Source organism: Rhinopithecus roxellana, chromosome 21, assembly GCF_007565055.1.
Source record: "Rhinopithecus roxellana isolate Shanxi Qingling chromosome 21, ASM756505v1, whole genome shotgun sequence".
Classification (NCBI taxonomy): Eukaryota; Metazoa; Chordata; class Mammalia; order Primates; family Cercopithecidae; genus Rhinopithecus; species Rhinopithecus roxellana.
Window position 1 is genome coordinate 12,321,347 of NC_044569.1, and position 21,040 is coordinate 12,342,386.

Below are 21,040 nucleotides of genomic sequence, written 5' to 3' on the forward strand. Positions count from 1 at the left end.
GATACCCAGAGATGAAGTGACTTGCATCAGGCCACACAGTCAGAACCAGGCCATGAGCTGAATTCCTGCCCACCATGCTCACTGTGACCCCAGGCACAGAGGAAAGGGACCTAGGACCAGGGCCTGGTGGGGAAGGCCTCAGGGGCCGGGCAGAGGGTGTGCACAGCCCACAGTCTGCTGGACAGAGTCATTCTGGGTTCTTATGCGGAAAGTCACTTTGTGAAGATGGTGTTTCAGGAAGATGAGAATTGCAGAGATCTGTAGAGAGTAAAGTGAGAAGGGCGGAGGAGAAGGAGACACCCAGGAAGTGGAACCATCATGGCCTAGGTGGGGCGCTGCCAACCAAAGAACCCGGATTCAATAGACATTTCAAAGGCACAGGCAGTAGCACAGGGAGGTAGATTAGACATAGAAGAAGAAAAAGTGAGATGCACCAAATGCGATTCCATTTATAGTCTCGGCGCTAAACAGTTTAGTACTTGATTGGGGTAATAATATGTGAGAGCTGGAAGGCCCAAAGAGCTCATCTGAAAGAATGGGGAAAGAGTGTGCTATTAGAAGTGAAGTTTGGGGACAGAGTCCAGTTTGGGAGCAGGAGGATAACATGGTGACTTCATCACTGGACATGTGGCTCACGGTTAGCAGTCCCTGTGAATCACAGTGGTGGGTATAGAGATGTCCCAGTGGACATAAACTCAAGATGGATGCCCTTAAAGGCTGCAGGCAGAGGGTACCAAGGGGCATTTCCCAAGGGTGTGAGTGTCCAGAGTTAGGGTGAGGATGGGTCGGCAGGGCCCCAGTTAGAAAGAGGGAAGAGGGGCTGCAAAGGGGCACTGACTTCCAGAGAGTCCCTGGACGCCAGGTGTCAGGGGAAGATGAAGCCAGAGCATGTGGTGCAGCAGGACAGGTGTCAGAGCTGGTCAGGTTTTGAGGCTGGGTTCGTGGAGTTGTGCCTCAAAGAATTTGGAAAAATTGTGTACAGTATATGTATTTTTAATGGATAAGGGCCAGAGATTTTATTAACTTCTCAGGGTTGCCTTTATGCAATAAGAACAGACGCCACTGTTAGGGACATTAGCAGTGACTAGGAAATGGGAGGGAGCTCTGATTGGACAGATTTCAAGTATGGCACTTAACAGAAGCAAAATCACGAGATTGGGAGGTGATTCAAGGGAAGTAGCTGGTCTAGGTGAAAGTGTCATTAGGACAGGGAAGATCTCAGAAGGAAGACCAGAGAAAGAGAAGCTGTTAGGAAGATGAGAGCCCTGGTCCTTAGTTCTCTGTTGTGGGTACAGGTGGAATCTCAGCCCTTGCTGCTGGGAGAGGCCTTAGAACTTTTCTAGATTCAAAATATCAGCCATGGGAAAGGCTAAGTGCCTTGCATACAACGCTCCTGCTCCTGCTGCTTCCATAACCCTGACTTCCGTCAGGGATTCATTCCAGGGAAAACCATTTTCATGATTCCCTACTGTTGAGCATAACTTAGTCTTGCTGTCTCCCCAACTAGATGCCCTGAGGACAAGGACCACATCCTGAATTTCTTTCCATGTCCTCACACACTACAGCACATTTCCCAGTACCAACATAGGTCCTCAGGAATAATCTCTGATGGGTTGAAAATGGGGGCTTTATGATTGCTGTATTTGTGTCTTTGAAAATAAGGGAGCCACTCAGGGGCCCCCAGTGAGTACCTACCCACAGCAGAGTGTAGGGCTGCTTAGAGAAGGCACAGTAAAAATGATGAGCAGGGCAGCAATGATGTGAAAGGCAGTTCAGGGCTGAGCTGGACTGGTGGGGGCCTAGGGGTGCTTTTGTGCTTTGTCAGCACTGGGCGTTTCAGAGAGGAGCCTCCGCAGCCAGGGATGGGTGTGTTGGAATGAACTGGGCATCCCTCAGGAAGAGTTAACACGGGGGTGTCTGCGGCAGAAGGTGAAGTGAAAGCACAGCCTCTTTGTCTGCCTTTCTGGCCCGGGAGGAAGACTCTCTGCTCTGCTAATGCCACCTGTGAAGAGAGGCCAGCGCAGGGCCTTTGTAACACTCCACAGAGCTGTGAGCCTCCTCTTAACTCCTTTGTTACTGTGGCTGTCTCTCCAAGAGCAGTGTTTTTCAAAGCGCAGGTAGGCTGTGAAGTCAACTTAGGGGTTATAAAACGAAAGACCAGACAAGATGAGAGCACATCATAGGTAATAAGGGTTGTTGCTTTGCTAAACTTTGGTGAGGGATGTGTGTGGGTGTGTGCACGTGATAAGTTATGGAGATGTAAAGTATATGTCTTATTCCGGGTCATGAAAATACCCTGTACAAGAGCATAAGCTTTTATGAGTAGGGACTAGTATCGTTTCATATATTTTTATATCTTTTAATCTTTTGCTATCTTATTGCAAAGCATCTTGCACAGAAGAGGGTTTGACAAATGTTCAAGTGAGTAAATGAGTTCATGAATGAATAGGCAGGTGGGTTTTAGGTAGTCTGTTCCCTGATTCTGCCAGGTATATATGTCTAGGCACACGGAGGCAGGCAGGGCATGATATGTGGTGTGTTCATTTACCACCCTAGGTATGACTCAGGTAAGCCTGGTGCGCGTATGGGTACTTTTATTTCTCTTATTAAAAAATACTTCTTAAAGCACCACATATAAATTGCTCTAGCCTCAACCAAGTGCTCCCTAAATGTTCATTAACTTTAAAAGATGGCAGTCACTTTAAAAGCAGCCTTTACACAGGAAGGGGTGCTTTTGAAAAATTCAGGGTACTGCTAACTAAGCAGAGCAGCCTTATACAATTGAACCCTTAAAAAAAAAAAGGGCAAATAAACTCTGCGGTTAAAAAATGAGACCCAGGCTGGAAACATGGTCCCCAGTGGACGATTAGCCAGTATAGTCAGGCACATATCTACAGGCTCAGCGAGATAGAGAACACCAGCATTTGGAAAGATTTAAAGCAGCAGCAGACCCACGGAAGAACACGAGGCCTGCTGAGCTCCAGCGACGATGCCAGGGAAAGTAGGTCGTGGGGGAAGTGAGGTCGGCTGGCGGGATGGGCTCCTCTCAGAGCCTGGGCAGTGTCATCCCTCCCAGTTTCCCCAAACTGCTGTCTCATACTTAGAATTAACTTTCTCAGTGTCCTTCCAAAACAAAGCAGGGATTTTAGCTGTAGGACACTGTGTGCCTGCGAATGTGGGAAGTGCTGGTGTGTCAGTGGTCACAGCACTGTGGGGGGCACTTCCCAGAGTCAAGACCAAGGGGAGACACCCGGGTGGCAGCCCCCCACACCACCAGGCGCTGCCCAGAGCCAAAGCCAAGGCCCAGGCCACCCACTGGGCTCCAACAGTGTGATCACCCCCTTTGAAAAAGCAGGTGACCCCACTGCTATGACTTCTATGGGTGCAGGGCAAGTGGATGGTCATTTTGTCTTTCGCAGAGGTCATGCGCCTCTGGACAGCTGTCCACATTTTCCACAAATGTGAAGAAAAAATGTCTCTCTTTTAATGGGAGAATGAGAGGGAAACTTCTTGATATTACTCTATTCTATGCTAAAACTCACCGCTTTCATTGAGAAAATCTGTAGCAAAACTTTCTATGAAAGCTCAAAATACAATTTATTTGTAGGGGAAGTAATCACCGACTAATAATACTGAATCAAGGCCTTTGCATATTTTAAAATTCTTGGCCAGAGAAGTCTGCTTAATAGAGTTCATGGAACTTGTTCCTTATTTTGGAAAAAGAAAAGATAAACTGAATCGAATGGGAATCTCTTTCCAAAATGGCAGAGCCTTTCGGAGGAGTGTGAAGCTGAGGAGGGTGGCCAGGTGGAGGATGAGGTGGAGGCGGCAGGTGCTGCTTGCAGGCCAGGCAGAGGCCACCTCCGGGCCGGGCCGCTTCTGCTCTGTTGATGCTTTGGTTTAACACGTTATTTATTTCCTTTAAAAAAATCCAATTTACCTTTCATACATTGACAATGATTTCTTGGCCAATGATACTGAGAAGGAAGACTGTGGTCTTTTTTTTGTTTGTCCAGAAAAGGACAGTTTAACATAGGCAAACCGTCAAAGCAACTTGCAACACTTCTGCTGTGAACGGTCCTTTAAACAAGTATGGAAAAGAGACCATGTTTCTAACCAACCACTCCTTTCCCCTAGCAGTGGGGAAACCACTGTCCCTGTGCTGATGTGCCTTTCCCACTGCAGTGAGTGATTGACATCCGACAAAACGTGGTTCCTTAGCTAGTTACTGGTCCCTCTTCTCTATTATTTCCTCCTACGACACTCAGCCCTCCTTCCTGTGAAAAAGTGAGCCCAGCAGAAGAACTGCGGCAATGTTGCCCCCAGGGGCATTTGGCAACATCTGGGCATATTTTTGGTTGTTAGAACTGGGAAGGGGGCTTTGCTACTGGCACCTTGTGAGTAAAGGGCAGGGATGCCGTTAAACATCCCACAACACCCAGGCCAGCCCTCACAGCAAAAAGTTACCTGGCCCAAGGTGTCAGTATTGAGGTTGAGGAACGTGGCTTTACAGCATTCTCCTGTGCTCATCTTTGATTCCTGCCCTGCCTAGCCCTGAGGCTCAGCACGAGTCCGTCCAGACCCTGCTGGACCATTCCTCTAGCTTCCCTGCAGTGCTGTGGTTCTCGGCCGTCAGTGCACACTGGAACCAACGGGGAAGCTCTAAAAATATCTACGCAGTGCTTGGACCCAATCCAACTCCATTAATTTATCATCTGTGTGGCATGAAGCCTGGACTACAGTCAGCGTGAAAGCTCTGCCGAGGATTCCAGTGTCCCGCCAGGGTGGAGTGCCGGGGCTCAGGGCTCCCCGCTGCTGTGGAGGAAGTACAGGCCCACACCTGGAACCATGCAGCCCTCCCCGCTTCCCGCCACTCCCTGTCTACTCCTCAGCTCAGTCAAACTGCACTCCTCCAGCTCCTCACACCCGCCCTTTGGCCCTGTGCTGTCCTGCTTTGAGGTTTGCTCCTGGGATTCTCTATGCCTAGAATTCTTCCCCCGCCCATCCACCCCAAATCACCATGGTGGAAATACTGTGCATCCAACAGTAACTCTCTCATGGTCCCCCTTCTTCCTGATGTCCTTCCTGAAGTCCCACCTAAGACTTGTGGAGTCCCTTCCTAACACCCATAGCCTTCCTAACTTTCTCAAGGGTGTTAGCACATTTGACCACATGTTGTAGTGAGTGATAAGCTTTCATGTCCTCCCTGTTCCCCTCAATCCTCCCACCACTAATCAAATCAACTCATTGAACATTCAAGCACAACAAGCTCCCAGGGCAGCTCTTCTAGCAGCCGCATGAGGCCTCACACACAGGCAGGGTTGGAGTATATATGACCAGCAGAGTGGTCTGGGGAATGACGGAGCCAGGCCACTCTCCATGTCCTGGGCCCTAGCCACCTGCCACCAACAGCACCGCCACTGCCATCACCTGCCCCAGTTGCCCTGTCTCTGCAGCTTGACCAGTGGCATTCCATAGCTTTCATTAGCTCCCAGCAAATACTGAGCACATGCTCTACATGCTTCCTTCTCACCTAGAACAAGAAAACTGTATTAGCCCACCAAACAGACTTGGCTTCCTCTGCCTGAATTGCCAGTGTCAGGTTCTCAGGTGAATTCGCTCATAATACTGAGAGCCTGGGCCAGCATAGGTACTCACTAGCACAGATGCTCCGGGGGCTTGGAGGTGAACTTGCATGACAGCAGTATGGCTGGTGTGGAACTTTTTTTTTTTTTTAAGTCCTTATCGCTCCAAACTTTATATGAAGATTGTAAAACAACTCAAGAATATATTTGCAGCGCCAGGGGTGAGTAAAGCAGACATGGACATGCAGATCACCCCTAAAAAGAAGATATTCTGAACTCTTCACATTTGCACTGACTAAATATAGCTGTGAGACCACAGGGGACAGAGTTCAGGAGGGGCACAGGTGTCCAGCCCTAGGGTACGCCCTGTGGGAGTTGGCCCTTACTGCTCTGTCACCTGGGATCAGCAAACACCTGGTGCTATCTCCTGCACCATCAGGGGCAGCATCGGCCGACTTCTGGAGAGGCTGGGAGGGAGCCTGTGCTCACAGAGCTCTCTGAGGGTGGGACGTGTTGACACACTGCACTCTCCAGCCTCGAGAACCTTCCCCATGAAACCAGGGAGAGGAGAAGGGCCAGCACCCACAATTCGGTTGACACAAGAAGCAGAGAGCCAAAAAGAACAAAACAAACAAGACAGTTCCCCTAGAAGTATCACCTCCTGAGATTACATTTACTGTTGCACTCCAGCCTGCCTTTCATCCCCTGCTGCGACAGGACTGGAGTTAGGCAGTAGTGCAGACCACCCAGTGTCATTTCCGATGTTGGGAGTCTACCCTTTATCATGATTGTTCAATCAGCTTCCCAAAGGTACCTATTAGGAACACTCGGTGGCTTCCTGAGCTGATAGCCAGATCTTTGTCTGAGCTCTCTCTTGTTAAAAGGATATTTGGGGGCATGTGGGGGCATGGTGAGGGTGGGAAGTTGAAATGAAGAGACTGATTCTCCAAAACGTAGGGCCTAGAGATAGCAAACCTGAATTCCAAAATGTCTCTGCTGCTTCCCAACCGCATGTGGCCCTGGGGAAGTCTGAACCTCTTTGGGCTTCAGCTTCATCATTTATGTGGGAATTCAGCTCCGCACAGATTCTCTGATCGCCTGTGGTTCACCAGGCTCCAGGTGAGCAACTGGGCCACAGAGATGAGTAGGAGAAGGCCTTGCCTTTGGGTCTGCCTTTTAAAGGCAAGTGGGCAGGTCCTCACTCCTGCCTGCTGCTGTGATAACTGCTGCACAAGTCCACTGGCCTCGCCCTCACTGACCCCACAGGGGAGTCAGGAGAATCAGATACAGAAGCTTGCAGAATGCCAGAGCTTCACATATGGAGGCTGTTACTGTCATCATTATAACCATAACCCTATGCAGGTCAGCCCAGTAATAAGAGGACAGAAAAAATACTGGGGGCTGGTCTAATTTCTCAGTTGACAAATGCTAATGCAACTTGATAGATACTATTTAATTCCCAAGTGTTTGAGAGACTTTAAGTATATTTTACTTAAATGTTGGATTCCTACAACCCCAAAATTATTTCAGGTGCATGTATTAAATTAGGCTTTTCATCTTGCACTATAGGTGGCTGAGTTTGTACAGTCTCTTCTGGGCTGTGAAGAACATGCCAAGTGCTTTAAGAAAGAGGTAAGAAATACGTATATATATATATACTTCTAGACCCAGACGTGTTTTGTTATGATTTACTTAAGTGTAAATAAGTACAATTTGGGGCAGCAAGAGAAAGGAGATCCAGCAGGAATAGAGCCCAATTCTGCAGTGTGAGACCAAGCAGGGTCAGTCTCTGCCTTCAGCCCTCTTATATTTTGCTAGGTTTTGTTGCAGAATGCCATGGTGCTTGGTGCATACAGCATGCTCAGTACATATACTGTTTGCTGGAAGAGTAAATGAACAAGATAATTAATTATTACCTATCGGTGTCATGAGGCCTCTCCATTGGTGGCTTGAAGCCATTTGGGGGAAGGCAGGAATCCTCCTTTGGGATTGCACCTGGGAAAGAGGAGATTTGTTTACTCCAAAGTCAGCATGGGACCCTCCTACCTATCCCTGCCCTGCATTTGCTTCCAGAGAAACCCCAAATCCTTCTACGGGGTTTCTATCTTCTGCCCCGTCTTGGTTGGGAACATACTGAATTGCTTCGCATATTTCCTGGAATTAGTATCCATAGCTACAGGAGCCCTGGAAGAGACTGGACCAGCTACAGAATGATGCACATACTAATCCCACTGATGGTGTATCAGGGGCTTGCCACGTGCCAGGTGCGGTGCTAAGCATTTTACAACCATTGTCCTTTGATCCTCGTGACAACTGTACAATGGCAGCTTACCGATGAAGAAGCTCAGGCCCAGGAAGGTTAGGCAGAGCAAGAAAAGGGCAGAGTCGGATTCCAACTCATATCCATCTGAGAGCTCAGAGCCTCCGTTGTTGCTCTAGAACTCTCCAAGAAAACCACCCTCGTAGAAACTGAAAGGCAGTACACACCTCTCCCTCTCTCAGGTTCAGAGCATGCATGGGTTAAGGGAAGTGCTCACTGAGTTTTGGGTTCTGGACCCCTCCAAGCACAGTAGAGGAACTCAGCATCAAGGTCAGATGGTCTCAGTCTGGGTAGCTGCTACATGTGGGTTCGCCTGGCTCTGCCTGAGCTCAGCATGGCTTGGGCATAGTTGGCCACGCTTACACATACAGTCCACTCTGCAGGTCATGATGCCCAAGGCCCTCCTTGTCCTCAAGTCTGTCCACGTAGGGGAAGAGGGAGTGGCTCTTTGCAGGCTGACTTGCTTATATTTGGCACTCACTGACCAGAACTGTCACTTTAGGCAAATTGCTGAACCCCTTTTATCCCTCCTCCCTGAAACACAGATTTACTAGAGGGGCCCTTAAAGATTAGGAAGATCATGTTTGAAGCACTGAGCCCTGTTCTTGTCCCAAAGTAGGGGCTTAATAAAGGCAGCAGTATGCAGCAGAGGGTCTCCTCTGGGCTCCAACAAGCCCTGCCAGAAATCCCAACTTTGCCCCTTAGAAGCTGTGTGAGCTTGGGCAAGTCATTAAGCTTGCAATTCCAGGTTTCCTCTCCTATATTACAGGGTTATCAGGAGGATCAAACCCGTATAATAGATTATTATAGCTCCATAAATGTTAGCTGTTATCATCACCATCATGACCTTATTCTTAGGACCTTATATTTGGACAGTGATTTTTGCCTGAAAATGCTGGACCTGGCCAGGCACGGTGGCTCAAGCCTGTAATCCCAGCACTTTGGGAGGCCGAGACGGGTGGATCACGAGGTCAGGAGATCGAGACCATCCTGGCTAACACGGTGAAACCCCGTCTCTACTAAAAACTACAAAAAACTAGCCGGGCGACGTGGCGGCGCCTGTAGTCCCAGCTACCTGGGAGGCTGAGACAGGAGAATGGCATAAACCCGGGAGGCGGAGCTTGCAGTGAGCTGAGAGCCAGCCACAGCACTCCAGCCTGGGTGACAGAGCGAGACTCCGTCTCAAAAAAAAAAAAAAAAAAAAAAAAAAAAAAAAAAAAAAAAAAAAAATGCTGGACCTGAGCCAGGTCAGGGTATGGATGTAGGCTCATTCTCTCTCCTCTGCCTTGGGGAAAATGCCTTTTCCGAGGGGAAAAGTGCTTCCTCCTCTAGATGGATGAATCCTTATCAGACAATATATCATAAATGCACAGAAAGGTTTTAAAACATTTTTTAAATGTTAAAACTTTAAAACCCTACCCCTCGGGTCCCAGGGTAATTCTATCAGTGAGACATTGACACTACAGGATTCTTCTTCTCCTTCTCCTTCTCCTCCCCCCCTTCCCCTCCCCCTCTCCTTCCTCTTCATCTTCGTCTTCCTCTTCCTCCTCCTCTTCTTTCTTCCTTCTTCCTTCTTCTTTTCTTCTTCTTCTCCTTCCTCCTCCTCCTCCTCCCCTTCTTCTTCCTCCTCCTCCTCTTCCTCCTCCTCCTCCTCTTCCTCCTCCTCCTCCTCTTCCTCGTCCTCCTCCTCCTCTTCTTCTTCTTCTTCTTCTTCCTCTTCCTCTTCCTCTTCTTCTTCTTCATTCTTCTTCCTTTTTTTTCTGAGGTGGAGTCTTGATCTGTTGCCCAGGCTGGAATGCAGTGGGACAATCTTGTCTTACTGCAACCTCTGCCTCCCGAGTTCAAGCAATTCTCCTGCCTGAGTAGCTGGGACTACAGGCGCATGCCACCACACCTGGCTAATTTTTGTATTTTCAGTAGAGATAGGGGCGTCTCACCATGTTGGCCAGACTGCTCTCAAACTTGTGACCTCAATTGATCTGCCCACCTCGGCCTCCAAAGTGCTGGGATTACAGGCATGAGGCACCACAACTGGCTTGGGTTTGTATTATTAAATTTGAAAAGGTTTAGAACCACAGTGCTAAGTTCGTGGAAGAGTGTTTCCATAGGAAACCCTCCCATTCCTGCCTTCTTGGTTCTGGAGCTAGGAATCATCTGAGGTAGGCTGTGTCAATCAGCGATGCTGCAGCAGTCTCAGGTGTCATGCTGAGGTCACTGGGACATCCAGAAGCTGGGGAAAGCAACCTACACAGTGGCCACTGCCATCCTGTGAGTCTTGGGGAAGCTATTATAGTTCATGCTGTAATATCTTTTTAATTTAAAAATATTTAATTGTCAAAACAAGATTGAATGTATTCAAGGTGTATAATGTGATGATTTGATATACATATACAATGTGTGATGATTACCAAAGTCAAGTTAACTCTTTCCGTTACCGCCCATGCCATATATCAGAGCCCCAGATCTTATTCATCTTGAGCCAAAAATCATTCTGTGCAAGTTTTGAAATATATTTTCAGGGTTTAATAAATAAAACATTTATTTTGTATGTATTTTTGCTTATACTGGTATGTATTCTTTAAAAAATTTAAATACAGGAAAGTTGAAAGGATTAAATAAAAACTAACCACTATTCTACCATCCAAAGATAATTTCTGTTAACATTTGGTATAAAGACTTCAAATATTTTAAATATGCATATGTATACATCCAGCCATGCATATTTAATTGTACAAAGTAAAACAGAATTTTTTCTCTATCATATACCATGTTCTGTTGTTTACTGATCTACAAAAAAAAAAATCCTAAATCATTAAATGTTTCATAGAGACTTGATTTTGGGTGACTGCATAGTAGCCCACTCTGACTATAGTATTATTTATTTCTGCTATTATTGGGAACACTGGGTTGCTTTCAAGATTTCAGTATTATAAATAATACTAGAGTATACACATTGCACATTATTCTCTTGGGAAAAATTCCTGGGGATTTACTTGGTTTTAAGGCTCTTGATACAAATTCAAGCCAACCTTTTAAAAACACAACAATAGAAACTTAGCCTAGGAACAGATCATGTATATTGAGTTCGTATTTAACACAGTGAGCTCCTTTTAAATTTAACTTCAAATTTCTAGAAGAAAGGACTGAAGTGGAGCAATGGTTGTAACTAAGCCAAGTGAGAGCTACTGTCATTCTCTCTTACTGGTGAGCTCAACACGGAGGCTATGACGGGTTCCGCGTCACACTCAGAACCTAAGTGTTACTGGTGAGTAAACAGGCTTCCGTGACAAAACATTTTTGTGTCTATTTATGTATTTGCAGCAGATCGATGGCAAAGCCTTCCTGCTTCTGACACAGACAGACATTGTCAAAGTGATGAAGATCAAACTGGGCCCAGCACTGAAGATTTACAACTCTATCCTGATGTTCAGGAATTCCCAGGACCTCCCTGAAGAAGATACTGTCTCAGGCCAAGAAGTCAAGGGATGATTGCGCTCCCTGAACTTCCTCTGGCACCAGGACCTGCGCTCTTTCAGCAATAAAAGTGGAGCACATTAACTTGATGTGAATGTCCAATGGCCATATCCACATTGAATCTGGACTTTTTAAAGTGTCTGTGATTTGTTTATATGTTTAGAGGATTTTGATGACTGGCCCAGTGCCAATGATTCAGAGGCTTAGGCCCATCTGTGGGTTTGGTTTATGAACATTGTTATCTTTGGTGGGATCCGTTCAGCTCTAATGTGTTTGCAAGACAGACCAAAGAAGCCCACACATCCACCTTTATTCTTCTCCGTCACCAGAAAAGAAACCATTTTCCATTTACAAGCATAACACTCTCAAGTGGAAAATTTCAGAAAAGCAGTGTTCATGAATACATTGTTAATGATTTTACCAGAACAACATCGAGCTTGGCTCAGATCTGCCATGGAGCACAGCTAGTCTAAGACCTAGAGGCCTGGTGCTTTCAAAAGACTTCATGTGAGATTTTTGTGTACTTTACTCAGGAAAGTGTGAATCTCTAAAAAATAATAATAATAAGCACATGTTTTCATGATTCATTAATTTTCCTTTTTGTTCCATTATCCATTTCTTGGTTGTGCTCCCAAGGTTCTCTGGAGCCTCCACAAAGGAGTGTGACCAGGATTAACAAGAGGACGGCGAGGTGGGCACTTCCAAAAGCTGGAGAGACCCTTCTGAGGACCCTCCACCATCAGCGGGGCCTCAGGGGACCCTGTCCTAACACTGGTGTGGCTGGTGGGCCAGACCTTCACCTGCACAGAACTCCTCCCTGCTCCCACTCTGAAGGACATTTCAGGATTGACTGATTTCCACTGCGGTCTGCCAGAACCCCTGTCATAAGGAGCTGTGTTATATTACATCTGGGGCTGTGTGCATCTTTACAAACGGTGACACACTGTTCAAAGGGAAGATCTCTAAAGTAGGGAGCGTGGTACTTATTCTTTGTTTGAAACATTCCGATTTGTTGTCAGGCTTTATTTGTTCTTTGTAAGTGATTGTATCTGAGGCTTAAATTGTGTGGAATCAGTCCCACGGTTTTGAAAGACAAGTACCTCTTTTCTGACACTTGTTACTACTTTTACAGGTAGGAACAGCTATAAATGCTCTCCCGGAAGTGGAGAGTCACCATTTGTGGGTGGAGAGAAAGAGGGAATAGATTCTAAAAAGAGGTTCTATGTCCACTTGCTTCATTAAGAATGTTAAGGTTTAAGAAAGTTGATTCTGCTTGGAGAATTTCTCAAGCTTTACATTTGTTTTTTCACTGAAGAAAATAAACAAACTCTAAGATGTGTGCATATATAACATTTCTTTAGATCCTTACCTAAATGAAATTTTAATATATTATTGGTTGATGTAAATTTTGTTTCTGTGGAGTTTTGTTTTTTGTTTTGCTTTTTGTAGACTGCCATGTGCAATTAAAATTCCTGCTTCTGCCATGTTAAAATTTTAATATATTTTAAATGATAATAAACAGAGAAAACAAAATTTATACCTCACTACCTTAATGCATATGTTGTTGTGACCTGTGCCCATGCCACAGCATGGAGTCTGTTTTTTTGTTAGCCATGGAAGAACAGAGGTAACTCTGCCCACATTAGCTAGCAAGGAAATCATCCCAAGAGTGCTATCTTTATTGGGATATATTTCCCAAGGAAAGCATAATTTGAGAGATTAAATGGGAGTTTTTAAAATGAATAAGAACCTCAAAATTGCTTATTGTATAGGTTCCATGGAAGACCTGAGATATGTTGTTCGTATATCTAACACATGTCATTTCAACAGAAGGGCCTCGGACAGGTTGGATAGTACCAAGTCAAATGGAGTTGAACTATTGTGCTCCTAGGAGACAGTGTGATCAGACAGAAAGGGGTTGATCCAGGTATCTAGCTGCCTGCCAGACACCCCCACATTGTCACTCAGGCACCTCAACCTTGAGGTCAACAGGGAGCTTTGATCCCTCCATTCTAATACTCCTCCCCAAGTGAACGACGCCATCAGCAGAGCAGTTGCTCAAGTCAGCCTGGAAACTCAAATCGCCTGCCTTTTTTGTCCTTTCTGTGGTAGAATTCATCTTATACCAACACAAAATCACTGAAGTTAGAAGGAGATGTGCAGTCAGCACTGGAGAGCTGGCCCAGGCAGGCCCTGGCACATTGCAGACACCACACCCCAGCCAGTGCCCACCTTTTGGGCATCTTCTGTTCCTGTTCACATCCAGGCTGGATTTGCACTGAGCTTCTTTATTTCTCCAAACTCATCCTGCTCCCAGGCTCCACTTTGTATTTGTGGGTCCTCTGCCTGAGGCCATCTCACCCCTCCTTTTCCCACTTCTCAGTAGTCTTTCTGGACTCCATCACTCTTGGGTTCCTGACTCACTTAGGAGCCCCACAGCAGGCTGCGCCTCCCTGTTGCATTGCTGTTCACTATTGTTATTACTTGTCCCTCATCCTTAGCCTAGAAGATCTGCAGGGACAAAGACTGGGTCTGGCATGCCCATCATTTATTCTAAGCACCTAGCGTAGGATCTAGCACTTGCTTGGCACACAGTATGTGATCTGTTGTATCAGTGAACAAAGTGAGCCTACCCAACTCAATGCAAATCCCAGCCCTGCAGCCTCCTAAATAGGTGTAACCTCTCTATAAATAAGAAAATAATACCTTCTCCAGGGCTTTTTAACATTTTGTTTTGGGGATGTCTGCATGGATGTGAGTGTAAACAGCACATATAAGGCGCTGACACCTGACAGCAGCCATTAAATAGGCGTGAGGAAAACAGGAACAACAATCCATTCCTTTAAGTCAACAGAAGACCAAACTTCCAGGAATCTCCTGGAACAAACCCCTTAAGTTTTGCATCAAGCCTGACACAGCCTTCAAGGACCCCGCAGGGCCCACTCTTCTAGGTGTGACTTATGTTTGGAGGAGCCCCTGGGGTGCCGTCAAGGGGCCCCAACTGCCTTGGACCAGCTACATCCAGCTTCCTCCACCCAGCTCCCTTCCCCCTCTCCTGATGCTCTGCAGGAAGTTTGCAACATAAGAGTTGAGATTGTTCACTCTGCCAGGAGGACCCCCACCACTGTCAGGGGCCAAGCAGCACCTGGAAATGGCACAGGTGGCTTGAAGACCTTGCTGCTCTTGGGCACAGCCTTAGCCTCTGACTCTGCTCCTCTTTTCCTGATCCCCCTGGAATGTGAATTGAGTCAGGGACAAAGGAAAAAATTATCAACAGGGCTTCAAGAAATACAAACTTCCAGGTTATTAGAAAGAGTCCCCCCCAAGGACCATTTGTACATCACAATCATAAGTACACACCATGATGCTGGAAATTAGATCATTAGCATGAATCCTAAGGGAGCTTAAGACTTCTGAGACTAGAGTCTTTGAAAGCCTGTAATTTTAGATAACTCTTGCAGAAAGAAAAAATAAATTTCTCTCACTTCCAACAGCCCTAGGATATTTTTAAAAAATCTATCATTCACAATCTTTGAACACCACTTCTCCCCTGTGATTAGAATTCCTGACCTTGTAGAACCCACGTACCAAAGCATTTCTAAGAGTGACAGCAAAAGAGATTGACTCCTTGTTAACACAGGATTCCAAGTCATGACAGCTTTCTTTTGCTGAGCACTGACTTTCAAATACACCTGGGATTTCTTGGGCAAGTCATCTTTGTCCAAAGAATCTCCATCTTTTGAGTAAGAGTTGGAGGCAGTGAAGGATCATGGAAAGTGCTGGGGTTTGGAGTGAGGCCCAGGGTTGAACCCTGAGTTCTACACCTTGTCTTGATGTAGAAGTCAGTCTTAACCACCCAACACATGACTGACTTGCCACATTTACTTATTTCTTTTGGAATGTTGAACTTTGCTTCATTTAAGGAATATTCAGTTTGTCTCTCCAGTTCCTAAGGCTGAAGAATGTGTTTGTGACTATGAAGTGTTTCTATGAATATATTCTTAATATTTGAGAATATATTCTTTGTGAATATTTTCTCATAAATATTCCTCTTAAAAACATTCTTATAAATATATTCATGAAGAATATAATTGTTAATTGATTCTTAAATATTCAGAATTCTTATATATTCTTCCTATGGGTAAATATATTAGTGAATAATACATTCATAAGATATCTTTCTTCAAAAATACATTCTTGCTAAACTCCCTCAGTCTCTGTCTCTCTCCACCCTTCAGTTTCCAGCTGCAACAGGAGCTGGGACAGCTCAATGTCTCTACATTGATGCTGTGAAGACAAAACAAAAACTGGTTAACTGAAACTCAAAGAGTTCCCAAGCAAATCTGCTGACTGAGTTAACAAGTAAATCTGCTGACTGAGCCATTTGGTGAATTGGCGATCAACAATTTGGTTTCTCAGTGAAATTTCCTGTTTTCAAGTCTTTGCACCATATATTCCTTTCAGGCAGACAATGGACTTTGAATCTAGTGATGAATAAAACATACCCCTGCCTGACAGGCTGGGATGCACAGGTGTGTCCAGAGAGTGGTCAGGAGGCTATGAAGGCTCAGTTCTTGAATGATGAGAGCAGAGGACCAAGCCAGCATGCTAACAGCAGGTGTCTGCCTCCCTTGGGCCCACAGTGTGCTGAGGGACAAAGCTGCAGATATCCCAATCACTGACGCCGGCACACAGGAATGACAGGGAAATGGAGACAGATCAGGGAGAAGGGTGGCAGGGTAATAAAGTTTAAGAACAACCTTTAAAAGGAAATGAAAAGCAAAAAGTGGCAGAAATGGGACTTTGAGTTTAAAATACTGAGTTTCTTTTTCTCCAAACAGTTCTATTTCATGGGATCAGACTAGTTGCTTTCTGCTATGTTTTGCCTACAAGGCAATACCCATCAATTCCTCTTTTACTTCAATTTGAAATTAGACTATGTTCCCTTTGATTTAGGAATCTAGGCATCAAGGCAATTTGACGCATGAAGAACACAAAGTGCTGAGAAATCCCGGGTTAAACCTAGATATTCCTACAATACACTGAACTGCAATCACTGAACTGCAGTTAATGGCTGTTGTATTAAATATGCATAGGGATTATTTCGATATGCAGGAGGCTGTATTTTACTGTGAAATGCTGGGGTCTGAAAAGTCTTTCAGTAGGAAAAAAAATCAAGAATTATTAGTTAATATTAACTCCGTTTCATTTAAAAAAATAAACAAGGTGTTTTTACAGGATCTCTACCTGAAAACGCACAGGTGTCTCCACCAGCTAGTTGTGTGCATAGGTCAGATTTGTGTGGCATCTGGCTTCCTTGGAGGCAGCTGTTTATAAATTGTTTCATGATTTGAGGTTAGGATCTTCTCTGATAATTTGCCTCAGAAGGGAGTGAAGGTTTTGTTTTGTTTTGCTTCCAAGAAGAAGCAATTTGAATTAAACGTGGTCTGGCTTCTCCAACAAGAGTCAACAAGCCAGTCAAAAATTGCTTTATTAAAGAAAAACTCACTCAGACAGGTTACTTGGTGTTGGTAATTGAATTCTTCTTTCATTCATTTTTTTTTTCAACCAATTTGCAAAGTTATCCTCCAGAGCTGCCAGCTTTTCTTTAAAAAAAATTTTTTTAAACGTCTTTCACAAGCTCCTGTTAACTATCAGTTTAAAACTAGACGTTATCCTTCCAAGACCTTCAAATAGATTTAGCCCTGTGTCTTTTAGGCTGGGAAAATTAAATACAAGAATAGAAGAAAAAATATCGTCAACGTACATCCATATTGACTCTGAAATTTCCTTCAAACACATCAGCAAATCCATCTGAACAGATGCCCCATCTGCCCATTGTGGAAACGGTTAAATTCATTCATTCAGCAAATACTTATTGCGAGCCCACTGTATGCCACGGTCTGTCAGCATTTGGGATATATCTGTCAACAAATCACATAAAAATCCCTCCTTTCATAAAGCTTAAATTCAAGTGGGTGGAGATGGAGAATAAATAATAAGCCTAAAAATATGAGGATGAATAGAGGAAGAATAAACATGGCCTTATGTAATGAGGATATGACCTTACCGGTCCACAGATCTCATAGAAAATATGGTCAGGTGGTGCTGTTCAGTGCAACCCCTTGGCGTCTAGGTTTGTGATTCACACGCACGTAACTGCACATGCCCGGATGTTGCTGTGGTTCTCTCTAGGTCTTGTGCATGCCCTGCTGTTGTAAACTGTGGAGATGTTCTCCTATCTCCCCAGAGGGCCTAGAACAATCCTTCACACAGAGGTGCCTCTCAGCACATGTTGCTAACCAACTGGCTCATTGGTGTGAATATTATTATTTTTATTTATTTATTTTTGAGACGGAGTCTCGCTCTGTCGCCCAGGCTGGAGCGCAGTGGCCGGATCTCAGCTCACTGCAAGCTCCGCCTCCCGGGCTCACGCCATTCTCCTGCCTCAGCCTCCCGAGTAGCTGGGACTACAAGCGCCGCCACCTCGCCCGGCTAATTTTTTGTGCTTTTAGTAGAGACGGGGTTTCCCCGTGTTAGCCAGGAGGGTCTCAATCTTCTGACCTCGTGATCTGCCCTCCTCAGCCTCCCAAAGTGCTGGGATTACAGGCATGAGCCACCGCAGTTGGCCCTGGAGTGAATATTATTTTAAATACCAGTTTGAATGTTAGCAATTAAGCAACCTGTTAACCTGGAAATTTCTAGATCTTTTTCCTCTTGGACTGTAAGTAGTAATTAACAAGAAGTAATCAGACAGACTTCTAATGTGATTAAAATTGTCATCAGGCAGGTAATTTTAAATACTGCCATGCTTCAAACACAGACTCGTTAATTTTAGCTCAGTGGTGTTCTAATATTTGTTATTCATACATAAGAATTTTAAGTATGAATATGTTTTCACATAGCTGTGCTTGGTAATCCTGCCACCCCAGGAAATTATCCAACACTTGATTCTCACAACCCGCCAATAGGCTAGCTACAGATTAATGATATGATTTGAGAGTCGATATGATACTGAACTAAAAAGGATAACATCTTGACAATGTCTGGTTCAGAAGGTGAGAAGACTGACCCTTTATGTGAGTCAACAGTAAGTAGTACTTAGAACAGGTCCTGCATTACAATTCTTTTCAATGTCCCCCACAGGACACACTTTTCAGATTAGTCATTTTGGTGCATGTTAATTTGAAAATTGCTTTCCCTTACAGGACACACGCTGTTAGCCAAAGCAAGTTATTCTTTTTAAATTTATTTTGCTCTAGGCAAGTCCTCTTAAGTGGAAAAGTCTGTAAGTCATAACCATTTGTTAAGAACTGAGCTAGGAGCAGACTTCTAGTCATAATCTTTTGAGGAAAAGACGAGTTTTGTACGTCTGGGTACTTGTTTGAAACTTGAGAAGTCATTGGGAACTTGTGACAACTGTTAGCAGAGTTTGGTTGACAGGAACTTATTTCACAATTCAATCTATGTTATGTGCAGACAATTGGAATGTCTGCCTTCAGGAGGAAACAAGAGATAACAAAAGAAATAAGACTCTGATTTTAAAATTTTAAGTTCCACTTTTTACTGGTTTTAAGCTAGTTTTTCTTCCATTTCTCCATAGAAAATAAATCATTACACACACCCTCCTCAGAAGAAACTTCATAGCATCCTCAATCCTGATGAAGATCTGAACATAAAGTAATAGATGAACATGACTGGAATTGTTGACTCCTGTGGTTATACTCATTTTCATTATGCCATTTCCAAAAACTCCCCAGGAAAAGCAATTACATGAGCTCCTCCAGGGACTCATTCAATGTAGCCCCTTGAAGTCAAAGATTGTATCTTGTAAAATTTTCCACCCCTGTAAGTGCTAGCACAGTGCATTGCACAAGCTGGGTAAATAGAATTTTATAATTAACAACTGTGTGGTACAGAAGAGGCACTCAATAAATAGTTATTGAATAAACAAAAAAGAAATAAAGATGCACTTTTTCCAATCCAGTTTCTATTTTTCAAACTTCTGCTTAACATGTGAAACAGCTGGTCTTTCCTATTCCTATAAAATCATCTTTGAAATTTTTTGAAGATCCTAATGAAATCATCCCTTAGTCTTCTCTTTTCTAGACTAAATCCTCTTTTTATCATTTAGTATGAGGTTGTTTGTTTTGTTTTGTTTTTAATTCTGAAATTTTCAAGTTTTTCCTCTACTATTATTTTTACTTTTTTTCTAATCCTCATCTCACTTATCTTCATAGCTGTTTGCTCCATTAGAAAGCCCTCTCCCTATCTCCTGGACCTTTGGAGGCCAGTTGTCGTCACTCTGACTGGTTTCTTGTTTTCTGCCAACAATGCCATAGATATTTTCACTCTTTCAGTCCAACTCTTGCAAAGGTGTAATCAGTGGGACAGGAGATGGAAACAGCCCAGAAAGCCACTGAGACATGCAGCGATGAACATACTAAGCCTGCTAAAGCTCGAAGACAAATCCCAGAGACTGTTATGTTGCTAATGGTTTGCGGAATGTTGCACCAAACAAGCTCCTTAATGAAGAGACTTTCGGCAAATTATAATAAATTAGAATGCAGCTTTTAGGCATTGAGGATGCTACCTGAGCACTTCTGCATTGCCTATGTTTGGTGTCCTACGTGTCTAGTTATTTGAAGACTTTTCCACTGGACTCATTACATATTTTTTCTGCCCAATCTGAACGTCTTTCTCACTTATTATTAGTATTGCATGATCTAAGCAACTCTGATACTTTTTAAATATTTCCTGCAGCACCTTGCCCAAGGCTGAGAACATAGTAACTCAATAAGTAATAGCTGAGTTACATAAAGTTGGTTATGTAGAGAATTAAAATGATTTTTTAAGACCTGACTTTCCATCTTGGAATTGTCAATAAAATAACTTGCTTTGAATAAAGCCAACCCATGTCAGCCAAATTATTTATGGTTCCATCTTTTTTGAGTGACTTATGTAATAGCAAGGCACCCAGGCCAATGTGACCTGTGATAACATGGATATGACCAGAATCTGCATGGCCTAATCCAAACCAAGCAGAGACCTCACTTGGATGAGTGCATTACCAAAGAAGAAAGTCCTGCCTTGCTTGTCACTGAACTTAGGATGTGCATCTAAGTATTTTTGGTTGATTCTATGCAAAGTAATTATTTAATTAGGACTTGGGGGTAGGTGAGAAGAAAAACTAGTTTATAAAAATAACTCTAGGGAAAACTAGGCAAAGCACTATTTATTAAGTAATTTAATCATTCATTCATTCATCACATATTGAGCATTTACTTACATCAGTCACTATGTTCATCAGATAAACACAAGTAATTACATGTAATTTTCTACCTTTGACTATGTAATGAATGATTCAAATAATTGAATCATCAAATACGTGAACAAAAGTCAGAATTACAATGTAACTTTTAAACAGTAAAAAGCCTTTAATAGTTCACACAAATTCTGATAAAGTGTCTCAGAAGGTCTGAAAGATCTGAATCACTTAAGGCAGGGGTTTTCCGATGTTTTGGGTGACATCCCACAGAAAGAGACATATCTTAAACACAACAGGCATGCACAAGTTTCTGCTCAATTGTGTTGGTTTGGGTTGTTGTTGTTTGTTTGTTTTTAATTCTGGTCCCAAGCCATTAAGTTGATTTCCTAACCA

At 44.0% G+C, this 21,040-nt stretch overlaps 1 protein-coding gene across 6 annotated transcripts in view; it reads left to right on the forward strand.

The window, feature by feature from the left end:
• L3MBTL4 (L3MBTL histone methyl-lysine binding protein 4) overlaps positions 1-12,923 on the forward strand; it is a 430,288-nt gene extending 417,365 nt beyond the window's left edge. For 4 of the 6 annotated variants that reach the window (XR_004055732.1, XM_030926201.1, XM_030926200.1 and 1 more), the window contains 2 exons: positions 7,155-7,217; positions 11,227-11,962. Coding sequence is in view for 5 of the 6 variants with exons in the window: in XM_010373396.2 (XP_010371698.1) it covers positions 7,155-7,217; positions 11,227-11,394 (231 nt within the window). In the remaining variant the exon portion in view is untranslated. Of the gene's footprint in view, positions 1-7,154; positions 7,218-11,226 lie in introns of all 6 variants that reach the window. The other 2 variants (XM_030926198.1, XM_010373395.1) reach the window with 1 other exon arrangement.
• The last annotated feature ends 8,117 nt before the right edge of the window (positions 12,924-21,040 follow it).